The sequence below is a fragment of the Miniopterus schreibersii genome (assembly GCF_964146895.1).
Source record: "Miniopterus schreibersii genome assembly, chromosome: 7".
Taxonomy (NCBI): domain Eukaryota; kingdom Metazoa; phylum Chordata; class Mammalia; order Chiroptera; family Miniopteridae; genus Miniopterus; species Miniopterus schreibersii.
The window spans coordinates 5164056-5176686 of NC_138108.1; the positions used below are offsets into that span (position 1 = coordinate 5164056).

General features: G+C 40.0%; 1 protein-coding gene across 4 annotated transcripts in view; it reads right to left on the reverse strand.

The window, feature by feature from the left end:
* The window catches only part of SP140 (SP140 nuclear body protein), a 47759-nt gene that overhangs the window by 11292 nt on the left and 23836 nt on the right, over positions 1-12631 (reverse strand). For all 4 annotated transcript variants that reach the window (XM_081143144.1, XM_081143142.1, XM_081143143.1 and 1 more), the window contains 8 exons: positions 12353-12439; positions 12026-12142; positions 11117-11170; positions 7220-7285; positions 3975-4061; positions 3611-3772; positions 2751-2804; positions 1992-2060 (listed from right to left, as the gene is read on the reverse strand). In XM_081143144.1, coding sequence (XP_080999270.1) covers positions 1992-2060; positions 2751-2804; positions 3611-3772; positions 3975-4061; positions 7220-7285; positions 11117-11170; positions 12026-12142; positions 12353-12439 — 696 coding nt within the window. The remainder of the gene's footprint in view (positions 1-1991; positions 2061-2750; positions 2805-3610; positions 3773-3974; positions 4062-7219; positions 7286-11116; positions 11171-12025; positions 12143-12352; positions 12440-12631) is intronic.

The following is a 12631-nucleotide window of genomic DNA, read 5'->3' on the forward strand; positions in this document are numbered from 1 at the left end:
AGCTGTGCCCATCAGGTTAGACACTTCCACACTCTTCTCTCTCCTCATCCTTCCATCTCCCCATCCTGGATGGACCCAAACCAACAGCTCTTGAGTGGGAATAGAGCCGAGAAAGTGAGAGAAGAGCTAGACTTTTCCATCTCTCCACTGCAGGTGTCCCAGTCCAAAGCTTGCCCAGGGTGAAGAAGGGAAGGTGCTTTGAATTGAAGAAAATATTGAAGTTTTAATTATAGACCAGGAAGGACTCTCAACTACTGAACAAGAGAACAGAAAAGCTACCAGGCCCACCCAAGATTGGGAAAACTCATCTAGAGGGTAGATTTGAAAGGTCAGTGAGAGAATGAACCTTCTTTCTGCTTACAGTTACCAAGTCCAGCCATTTTAATAAATCAGTGATGTAAGGTAAAGGCATTTCCATGAAAAGCAGATAATGCTCAGGGAAAAGATTATAGGTTTGGGCAGATAGGAGCTATGATATAAATGCAAACAATTGACAACCACAGCTCCAAACAGGATGGCTGTCTAGATTTCACAGCTCTCAAATTGACTGATAAGCTTGACTAGTGAAAAAGGAGACTATTATCCTCAAAACCTTAGCAGAATTTGTAATGACCTATACATAGTACAAAGTGGGAGTGGCACAAAGTTTATCTTTTGCCAAAGTCTTGGCAGGATCCTGCAGATTTATTTTCACTGTCTTACTACTTAAGACCAACTGGCCAACAGCTTTGCTGTTGTTTCGAAACAGGCAGGGAAAATCAAGTTGGACAAAACTGCAACTGACATGTGAGACCACCTTTACTCTACACTCAGACAAGAAAGCAAGTTAACCATAAGGGATCTCAAGCAGGTGTCCAGAATTCTCACTTTTAGGAAGGACAACTTTTAAACTACATACAAAATTTTACTGTATTTTAATAAGAAATAGTTCAAAATTTATCTATATACACATACACCTAAATGAAAATGTTATGATTATATCCCAATATTTGGTGTTTTGAAGATAACCATTCTTCAAGTGGATGCAACCACTTTCTTTTTCCCCAAAAGAAAGTGTACAAATTCACTAACAGGGCAGCCATGTAAATTGGCAAAAACATAAAATATGCAGATTGGTGAAAATTGGGAATGTTTAATTGGACTCTGAAATCTTATTATATAGATCTACTGATTCAGAACTTGCAACAATATAGAAAATGGGGTCTCACCCTCATTGTTTCAGAGAAAAGAGTTCCTTAAATAACTACTAAAATAAACAAAATGTCAGGAGTCTGATTAGAAGATATATATACGGCCACAATTAACTTGTTCAAAAATATCCTCCTAGGCTTTTCTCTTTGCATATGTTACTATTTAAATAATACTTCTTTAAAAAATAAAAGTTGAATGTGTTACTATTTTTAATATGCACTCATACATTTATAAAACACAATAAGAATATAAACATCATCAATGACCAAATATAGCCACTGCATATATTTTTATGGATGAGCTGCCTTTGATTTTTCTACATATCTATATCTATATCTATGTTTCTCTATATAGAGAGATTGATGACTATGTATAAATAAGCATTTATACATATATAAAACATATTTGTACAAATATGTTTATGTGTATATATTTTTACCACATGTACACACATATAAACACATACAGTCTGCTTTCTTCATTTAGCCTTCTTTGGAATATCTTTCTTAATAGACAAATATTTCTTGATGCAGTAAAGCCACATAGTGAGGATGGCAGTGTCTCCCTATTAGCCCCGGATCATTTAGCTCTGGAGGGTTACATGTATAAGAAATAAATCATTTTGTTGAAGCCACTGCATTTCAGTCCTCTTTGTTACAGCATCTTAGCCTATATCCTACCTGACATAGTAGCTGGGAAACTATCACGGCCCTTAGGAGACTGAGGCTGCAAGGATACAATAAGCAGTGCCTTAGTAAACTCAAAAGGTGTGACTACTGTACTTCACTTTGCCCACTTACTTTTTCGATATATTTTTCTCTGCCATGTCCTTTTATTTCTTCTTGTCCAAGAGTACCCTTTATTTTTTCCTTCAAAAAAGAAGAGAATAAAGCTAATTACTTAGAGCTACAAATATAATTCTCAAAGCCTCGTAGGTCAGTATTTTTCCAGACTTTGATCCACAAGAATGAAGCAACATTCTTAACTACCAGTGTAGCAGTGTGAGGTTGATTATAGAATTATATTTTACTGTGTGTGGACTTGGAAGACTGTAGGAAATGACCTTTCTTTGAAAATTAAAAATAAATCACATGTAAGCATGGGTTTATTTCCGAAATCTCAGTGCGGTTCCACTGATCTATGTGTCTGTTTTTGTCCTAGTACCACTCTGTTTTGATTACCATAGCTTTGTAGTGTAGTTTGAAATCAGGGAGCATTATATCTCCAACTTTGCTTTCTTCTTTCTCAAGATTGCTTTGACTATTCGGGGCCTTTGGTGGTTTCATATAAATTTTAGGATTATTTCTTCTAGTTCTATGAAATATGCCATTGGCATTTTGATAGGGATAGCACTGAATCTGTAAATTGATTGGGTAGAAATAAACCTACACTTATATGGTCAATTAATCTATGACAAAGGAGGCAAGAATATACAGTGGGGGGGAAAGACAGTTGCCTCAAAAAATGATGTTGGGAAAACTGAACAGATACATGCAAAGGCAATTCTCTGTGGCATCTCCACACACATCGAAACCAAGCGAAACCTAAGGCACTCGTACTTCTTTTCCTCCTGGGTCTCCTCAAAGTAGAGCTGTTTCCAAGATCCACGGTATCTGGGGAAAGGAGGTTGTGAGGAAACATTAATAGCGAAAAGTTACCAATCCTATGATGATTCATACTACAGAAGGCTTGAGCCTATAAAGTTGTTTGGGTTATTTTTCTCTTCCTTCTAAAGGAACTAAATATCTCCTGAATTAAGAAGGAGGAGTTCAGGATGGGCCCTGGGTCTTCCTTTTTTTTTACTCAATGTGACTTTAAAAAAACCTCTTCAATATCTACGAACTTCCATTCACTCACAGATAGGAACAGGTGTCCTATCCTGTCTGGGTCTTAAGATCTTTGTGAGGATTAAATAACATCTTACGTTCGAGAGTTTGTAGGAAAATACGATATAAGTTAGTGGCATGCAGCGGACATCCATCGAAGATATGCGCTGGGTTAAGAGAAGTTGATCTGAAGTCTTTTCTCCTGACAATTAAGTGGCAGGATCAGCTGCCTTTGAGGTCTTTCTAAGGTTGTGTATAGCAGAAGTACACCTTGTTTTCTTGGGTTTTATAGAATAGTGGATGTGACAACAATGGAAATAACCACATAAATTCAAGGTGCTATGACTAGGATACCAATGTATCAAACTAGATATTGCCACTTGAAGAGTGTATTTCTACTACATCATCCATATGTAATCAATAGCCCCATCCCTTTAAACATGACATTATAATGGTCTCTTGCTTCCCTGCTGTTCCCAGTGAGGTTGGGTTGAGAAAATGCAGAGAACAGGCTAGTGGCGTGGACTGGACTGCCTGGTGTCCTGGTAACTGGGGCTTCACCCTCACGCCATGACCCTTGTGCAGCGCCTTACCGCGGCTGCTTTCAGTCCTTGCTCCTGGCAGCTCTGTTGGGAGACACATAACACAGGAACAGTTTTCATTTCCAAGTGCTGGTAGTTCTGATCCTGGCCTCAAATCACAATTGGTGAAGCACATCACGCAGGAACACTCCTCATTTCCGTGTGTTGGCAGCTCTGTCCAGGGACAAAAATCATAGTTTATGAAGACTCTTATATGCCCCAGTGATCCTATTTTTGGCACCCTTGTGAATTTCTGTTTTGCTACTTCTTCTTCTGAAATGTATTATTAATCCTGACTCTTCCTTTAAGTCTCTGTTTTTTTCTTCTCTTGTCTTTTTATCTTTATCAGAACTCTGTTTCTCTAAGTCATGCTTACCTTGTCCATGATGGGACATTAGGCTGGAGGCGGGCTCTTCGGAGTCTCCTTCTCTACCCACTTGGGGAGCTTCTAGTTCTCCAGATACTAAAGGGAAACAAGAAAGTTTCTGTTCAGTGACGAGAGAAGGGCTCCTGGTGCTCTCAAGTGGCACACTGCTGTTCTGAGCTAAGATGAGCTGCTTCCTCGGATAAAATACCCCTGCTCCAGTAATCACACCTGACTCCGACAGGCCACGCTTTCCCATCTTTTGCAGCGCATTCTGCTTCCTCTGCTTTTATTTTTCTACTTGTAGCCCTAAGAGTAAAATAAAAAGATTGCATTCTTCCAGGAAAAAACTATCTGTTCTTTGAAAATTGTACAACTACCAGAACCACTTTTAAACTCCTCCCAATCGGCCGATGACTACTTACATCGCCAGCCACATTTAAAGTCAACTTATCAGTTGCAGCCATACCCTTTAAAAATTGGTCATAATCTATTGGCTGAAGAAAACCCATTGTGTAAAAAAATGTTAGAGTATCCAAAATTATCCAAAACCAATTCCTAAAAAACAAATGAGGAGATATATAGAATTAACTGGGTATTGAAGACAATAACTTTCAAAGTTTTCTGTACTAGTCTTCCTACATTTGACTACATCAAATATGTTAGAGCCACTTTCATGGAAACCACAAATTGAGCAGAGTTTCAGGACCTCAAAATACTCCCTCAACAGCCATCTACACGGATCCCCCATATTCTCAAAATCCTTTTATTTTATATGTACATAGGAAAATAGGCCATGGTCTAGGGGTATTAGTCCAATACACGACAGACATCAAAAACCCATTGCTAGTAGCCACAGCCTATCTTGGTCGCCTCAAAGCAACTGCAGATGGCCATTAGTTTTAGCTTTTTGAGATTTTGGACTTGAATCACCTTTACATCTGATGGATTCCATGCTGTACAACTCTATTCTTAACTGAAAGCATTCAACAGTTTTCTGCCATTCAATTATTTATGAAATATTACTACTTTCTCTTTCTATCTCCTGTACAGACAAAAAAATTCTCCATCTAGCAACTCTGGAAGCCTTACTCAATGAAGGTGAGTCCTAGGATTTTGCTTCCAGTGTGCACTTCCAGAAAAGGTATTTTGGATACTTCCATGCTAAATCCTGAATAATATTACTTGGTGATAAGTATTGTCTTTAAAATAAAAATAAAGTAAAACAAAACGAAACAAAACAAAATAAAATAAAATAGCAAGCTGGTTATCCAATGAATGTTCCATTGTAGACTCCATTGCCTTACATAAAACAAACGAACTGTCTCAAGTAGCTGACCTTGGGGCCTTCTCTAGGACATGTCAAATGCTAAAACTGAAAGCCAATATGCTTTTGGTCCTAACTTCTGAATGCTATGGAAACAAAATGGTTTTAAATGTCTTCGGGTACCTGTATAGAAAATTTATATTAAATGAATTCTTGGATTTTTTAGCACCCAGAGATCCTCAGACATGCAGACAAATGTACAAAGTAGCCTGCTTCCACGCAAGATCAGAGTCAGATTTTCCCAGATGCCAGGGTTGTCACAGTGCTTGTCACATTCTCCTCTGTACTTTCACCCTTTATCTTTATAAACTTAGCTTTCCTATTTACTGATTTAGTGTCTAAAAACTCTGACTCTCCCAAAATGTACTCTTTACCACTGATTACAAATTTCCTAGATGAATTACACTTGGATCAGCGATTTTCAACCGGGGTGTCGCAAGAATTTGTAAAACATGCAACACCTGATTATTTAGTCAGGGGCACTGACCTCTTCCCCTTAGATTGTCAGATAAAAAATGACAACAGCCAGCACAATGGCTGTCTGGTGTGAAAGAATCAAAATTATACCTATTTTTTGCCAGATAGGCAAAAAATATATTTTTTGGTGTGCTGCAGAATTTTAGTAATTATTATGTGTGCCATGAGATGAAAAAGGTTGAAAATCACTGACTTAGATGACAGCCACCTGAACTTTATAATTAATCTCTTCCAACATATTTCTAGTGTAGTCAATTTGAAGTATCTTTGAATAAGTCATCCCAAGCCAATTCCTGGAAAAAAAATAATGGTTTTACTTGCAATTATGAAATGAATTTTAATCAAGGATAAATAGCCTTAATAAATATTAGCCTGATAGCTACTGATGAACATTCAGGACAAGGTGCTACAAACTCCTTATATAAAGACCATGACTCAACCTAATCATAAGAATCAGCTTAAACCCAACTGTAGTTCATCTCTGAGATTTCTCCACAAACTGGGAAACACATCAAACACCCTTCTTTCCAAACAAGATTGCACACACTCACCTATAGAGCAGTCATGTAAATTGATAAGAAGATAAGATACGCAGGTTGGTGAAAATTAATAAGTTTTCATTGGACTTAAAATAAGTTTAATTGGACTTATAATATGTCTACTGATTCAAAATTGTCAATCATGTAGCAAATGAGGTCTCGCCCTTATTGTCTAGAAGAAAGGAGTTCTTTAAGTAATTACTAAAATAAACAAGATTTCAGGATCTGATCAGAAGTAGTACATATACATTATTGAAAAATTAGAAAATAAAAATTGTATGAAACATCATCTGCAAACGACCACAATTAACTTGTTCAAAAACATCCTCCTGGGCTTTTTCTTTGCATATGTTACTATTTAAATAATATTTTTATTACAATAGTTGAACATGTTTACTATTATGAATACACACACAGTTTAAAAACATAAATAAAAACATAAACATCACCTATATTTCAATGACCAAATGTAATCACTGCATATATTTTTATAGATGAACTGCCATTGATTTTTTCTGTATATCTATTTCTATGTTTCTCTCTGCATATATGTTTATACGTATATATTTTTTACCACATGTACACATACACATACAGTCTACTTTCTTCATTTAGCCTTCTTTGGAACATCTTTCTAAATTAATAAAAATGTTTTACCCAGTAAAAAAGCCACATGGTGAGGATGGCAGTGCCTCCCTATTAGTCCCAGATCATTTAGCTCTCTGGAGGGTTATGTGTATGAGAAATAAACGATTTTGTTGAAACCACTGTGTTTTCAGGCCTCCATGTTACAGCCCCATAGCCTATATCCTGCCTGACACAGTAGCTGGGGAACAATCATGGCCCTCAGGAGGACCCAGGGTACAAGCAGTGCCTTAATAAACTTAATAAACTGCCTCACTTCACCTGCTTACCTCCTTGATGTGTGTTTCTTCTCCATTTCCTTTTATATCTTGACCAGGAATGCCCTTTCTTTTTTTCTTCAAAAAAGAAGAGAATAACGTTAATTATCCAGAGCTGTGAATATAATTCTCAAAGCCTCATAGTTCAGTATTGTTCGAGTACTTTTTTCAAACTTTGATATACAAAACGGGGCAAAATCCTTAACTCCAGTGCAGCAGCGTGAAGTTGGCTGTAGGGTTATATTTTATGCTGCAAGGGCCTGGGAGACAATAAGAGATGGCCTTCATTTAAAATTCTTTTTGAGAGTTAGAAGCTAAACTCCCGCTGGTGCCTTAGACTAAATGACAATTGTGGTGATAGAGAATTATGTTCCCTTTTCAGGTGTAGATTCAAAAGTGCAAGGAGGAAGTCTACCCCTCATTATTATATTCCTAAAGAGTGTCATGGGTAATGTACTGGTCTAGAAGGCAGGAAACAGTCTCAGCTTCGACGAGGAGTGTTTTCATGAAACAGTCTCTGAGCTCTTGCAGGTATAAAGCAGGTCCTCTCACTTGTATTTTAATCCAGTGCCTGAAGCTCCTGGAGAATTTAAAGACCTACAGTGGGTTTTTGTGTGGTTGTGTCTTTGCTTTCTCATGAACGACATGAGAACATGTGAATGGGAGAAGACCATGGGCTCTGGGTAAATAGAGGTCGTGTCTTGTTATCATCATTATAAATATCCTAACAGCCAGCCATTAGATTTTTACTGCTGAAAGTGAAGCTCAGTCCATGGAGGGAGGCCTGTGGCTCTCCTTCTTGAGATTCCCATTTTGAGGTGGGTTGACTCAGCTCTAGGACTTACAAGGCAGGAAGGGCCAGGAAGCCTTGCTCTTCCAATGGAAGTGGTATATTCAAGAATGCAGGGATGTTGCCCCAATGGCACCTAGGGTTTCTGTTCTCTTTCACAGCCTGAAGCAAACATTGGCCTCACAGAGTCCTCAATTCCGCAAGATTCCCCTGGTGGTCTGGGCCTGGTGCCCTAATGCCTGGCCAAGCTGACAGCCGGTGTCCACTGGGCTGCTGTGGCTGCTTGGCCTCAGAGCCAACTGTGCGGAACCAAAAGCAAACCTGCCCACTCCTCTGCCTGGCAGAACACTCACAACTGGGCTTCCGGACGTGCCTAGATGCTTTGTCTGCCAAGTGGAAAACTACAGGCTGACAAAGTTAAGGTACCCATCTCTCGGGCCGTGACTGAGGAAATGAACTTGTGGCGGTGACAGAGCAGTCTGGGCCCCTCATGGGCATGCCCAAGTATCTGGTGTCTGCTGACAGAGGCTGACACCATAATTCTGATGCAGGGTTGAGTGCCAGGTTCATGACTCCTGCTAAAGCTGACCTTTCAGCCCATGGTCAGGGAGCCACATCACAAGGGGCTTTGCTCTGCCTGCTCCTGACACACTGATCAGGTCTCAGACCCTTCTTGGGGCTATGGGTGCTGGATCAACACAGTCAGCACTTCAGCTCACAGACCAACTGACTCTGACCACAGCATTGTGACCCTGGGAACTCACAGGTGGCATCAGCCTGGCTGGCTGGACTATCTGAGTCTGAGCATGGTGTGCCCTTCATCAAAAGCTACTCCTAGTGCACTGACTGTCTGACTCAACGCGCCTCATCTCCTCCTGTCCACACACCTCTGTAAGGCTCTTTGGTCAGTGAAGACAGCTGTTCCCAGAAAAAGATAAACTCCTTCCTGCATCATGATCAAGACAAGAGCAGTGAGGGACAAATGGTGCTGTACAGACCAATTCTAAGATGTCAGGATTCGGCTCTGACCATCCCTGGGGATGACGTCTCCTTTCACCCACAACCAGCCTCTGAGAGTGTAGAGGAGTCAGATTTAATTCTGATTACATTTTATGAAGATGCCTTTTCCTGCTTGTATCTGATCCTTCTGGATAAAAGATCTGAGTGACAATTAAAGATGATTGGGAGAGAAAGATGAAGGTACAGCCACTGGAATGTACACACAGATTCTGTGGCAGAGAAGAGCAAAGACCCAGGCACCTGAGGAAGGAGCACCATACACCTTAAGACACACGAGGGAGGGAGAAGCATTAATTATATCTGTCCGCAGGGCTTTGTTCATTTCTGGAGGCTGTGGGGGATAATCCATTTTAAAAAATCTTTTCCAGTTTCCAATTTCTCAGTTCACTGTCCCCTGCCTGCACCTTCAAAGCCAGCCTCACTGCCTCTCTCTGATCACTCTTCCACAGGCACACGTCCCTCTCTGCACAGCAGGAATGGTTTTCTGATGTTAAAGACCCGTGTGATTTGATTGGGGCCACTCAGATAATCCAGGATAACATCCACATCTCAAAATCCCTAATCGCATCCTCAAACTCTCCTTCTCCATGTAAAGAAACAGATTACTGTTTCCAGGGATTAGACAGGGACAGCTCTGTTCCTGTTGGTATATAATTCTCAAGAACCTCATGGATCTCCCACGTATGTCATGGAGATTTACTTCATAGACAAGAGCTCCTCCACAGATCTTTCCTACGTAATTGTATATCTGTTTTTTTATCTCTGCTGAGATGGCTTGAGGGGATCTGTGTCACACACTTAATCTTTTCAAAGAACCTTTCATGTGACTGAATACTCTGATCTCTTGCTACTTCTGAGGCATCAGCAAAAGTTATTAAGCCACACTGTTGGTCACTTCTACAGACCACACTTTCCTGACAGTGGATCTCCTAATTTTAGCATCTTTGCAACTTGAATAGGCTGAGAATTTTTCAGATCAAGTTCTATTTTTTGTTGTTGCTGTTGAGCAGTTCTCTTGGTTTAGCTCTTTCCTCTCATATTTTACTCTAAGAAGAAAAAACAAACAACTGAATCTTTATCACTTGCTTAGAAATCTCCTTAGCTATATAGCCCAGAAAGTTTTGCTTTCACATATCTTCAGGAAAGAACTTCACTAGGCTTTCTGCCTTTATTTAATAAGAATCCTCCTTCTCCAGTTTCCAAAATCATGTTCCTGTTTCCTTCTCAGCCCTCACTAGCCACACCTTTAACCTCCCCATTTCTACTAACACCCGTTCAGCGTGATTTATGTATTCTCTAAGGCAATATAGGTTTTCTTCCCCTTGCTCTTCACCTCCTTCTGAGTCCTCACTCGTAGTCTTGGCACATTTCTACTAACAAGCGGCTCCAGGCCATGTAGATATTTTCTATCAATCTACTTAAGATTCTTCTCATTGCCCAATTTCCCTCTGCCAATTCCCAAGCCACTTCCACCTTTGTAGGAATGTGTTATAGCTGCGCAATAACCAAAATCTGTATTGCTTTTCTACAGCTGCCATAACAAATGACCACAAATTTAGTGGCTTAGAACAATTCAAGTTTATTATCTCATAGGTATGTCAGTTAGAAGCCTGTCGAGGGTCTACATGTCTGAGAAGAGCTAAAATAAGGGTTTCGGGAGGCTCTCATTCCTTCCTGGAGGCTGTGGGGAAGCTATTTCCATGGCTCTTCCACCTTCTACGTGTAACCCATGTTCCTTGTTTCTCTCCTCTGTCTTCACAAAGATTGCATCTCTCTGTGACTATCTTCCTCTCTCCGTATCTGGGGACAGTTCTTCACTCTAAAGTTCATGATTACATTGGTGGCACCCAAATATCCAGGATAATCTCCCTTTTCAAGGACCCTAGTTTTATTATATCTGTAAACCCCGCTCTGCCATGGGAGAAGACACACTATAGGTTCCATGATTAGGATATAAGCATGTTTGAGAAACCATCGTATTATTTATTATCACTTATTTTTTTAAATTATCACTTATTATTGTAAATGATAACATGCAACTCTGTCCCTAAAACACACATTCTCACGTCAGAACCAGGTGAAATCTAATGCACCCTTACTTCTTTTCCTCTTGGGTTTTCCCAAAGTAGAGTTGCTTCCAAGATCCACAGGATCTAGAAAATAAGAGGTCGATATGAGGAAACAAAGTAATAACTAAAAGTTGCCAATCCGAGGGTGATTCATACTCCAGAAGGCTTGAGTTTTTAAAGACACTTGGGCTATCATTTTTTCCTTCCTTCTAAAGGAACAAAAAATCTTCTGAATTGAGAAGTAGGAGTTCAGGATGGGCCCTGGGTCTTCCTTTATTTCTCAATAGAACCTTGATAAACACTCTTAGAGACCTATGTCCTTCAATTAATTCAGGGAGAGCAACAGTTACCCTATTCTGTCTAGGTCTTAAGATTCTTTAGTGAGAATGAAATAACATGTTACGTGCAAAAGTTTATAAGGAAACGCTGCAGAAATTAGTGACATGCTGGGAGACATCCATAAAAGATGTGTGCTGGGTTAAGAGCAGTTGATCTGAAGTCTCCCGTACTGATAATTAAATGGCAGGATCAGTTGTCTTTGATGTCTTTTTAAGGTGGTAAAAAAAATGACACCATTATCTACTAGCAGAAACACACTCTCCTTGTTTTGGATTCCATCAAATTTTCAGGTGGGACAGGGATGGATATCACTGTATAAATACAAAGTCTATTACTGATATACTAATGTAGTAAACTAGATACTGTCATTTTAAGAGTGTATTTCTACTACATCATCCCTGTAAAATCAACAGGGCCCATCCTGCTAAACATCACTTTATAATGAATGGTGTCTTGCCTCCCCGCTGTTCCCAAAAGGGTCAGGTCAAGACAATGCAGAGAACAGGACAGTGCCATGGACTGGACCACCTGTCCCACTCTACCTGGGGCCTATGGTACCTGTAGATCCACGCTCATGGCATGACCTTCGGACAGCCTTACCTATTGTGTCACATGCTTGGCTACTTTCAGTCCTCGCTTCTGGACCTCCTGGCACGTCGTCTGAGAAGCACATAACACAGGAATAGTCCTCATTCTCACCTGCTGGTAGCTCTGCTCCTGGAACAAAATTGTGATTTATGAATATCTTTCATTTGCCCTAAGGATCCTCTCTCATGTAAATTTGTTGATCCCTGTTTTCTACTTCTCCTTCCAAAATCTTCCATCGATCCACCCTATATCTGACTCATCTCCCATTTTTCCTCTCTTGTTTTTTTCTCTTTATCAGAACACTGTTTCTGTTTTTATTATTTTTTAAGTCATGCTTACCTTGTCCATCATGGCACATTAGGCTGGAGGCAGGCTCTTCGGAGTCTCCTTCTCTATCCACTTGGGGAGCTTCTAGTTCTCCAGATACTAAAGGGAAACAAGAAAGTTACTGTTCGGTGATGAGAAGGGCTCCTGGTGCTCTCAAGCGGCACACTGCTGTTCTGAGCTAAGATGAGCTGCTTCCTCGGATAAAATACCCCTGCTCCAGTAATCACACCTGACTCCGACAGGCCACGCTTTCCCACCTTTTGCAGCGCATTCTGCATCCTCTGCTTTTAT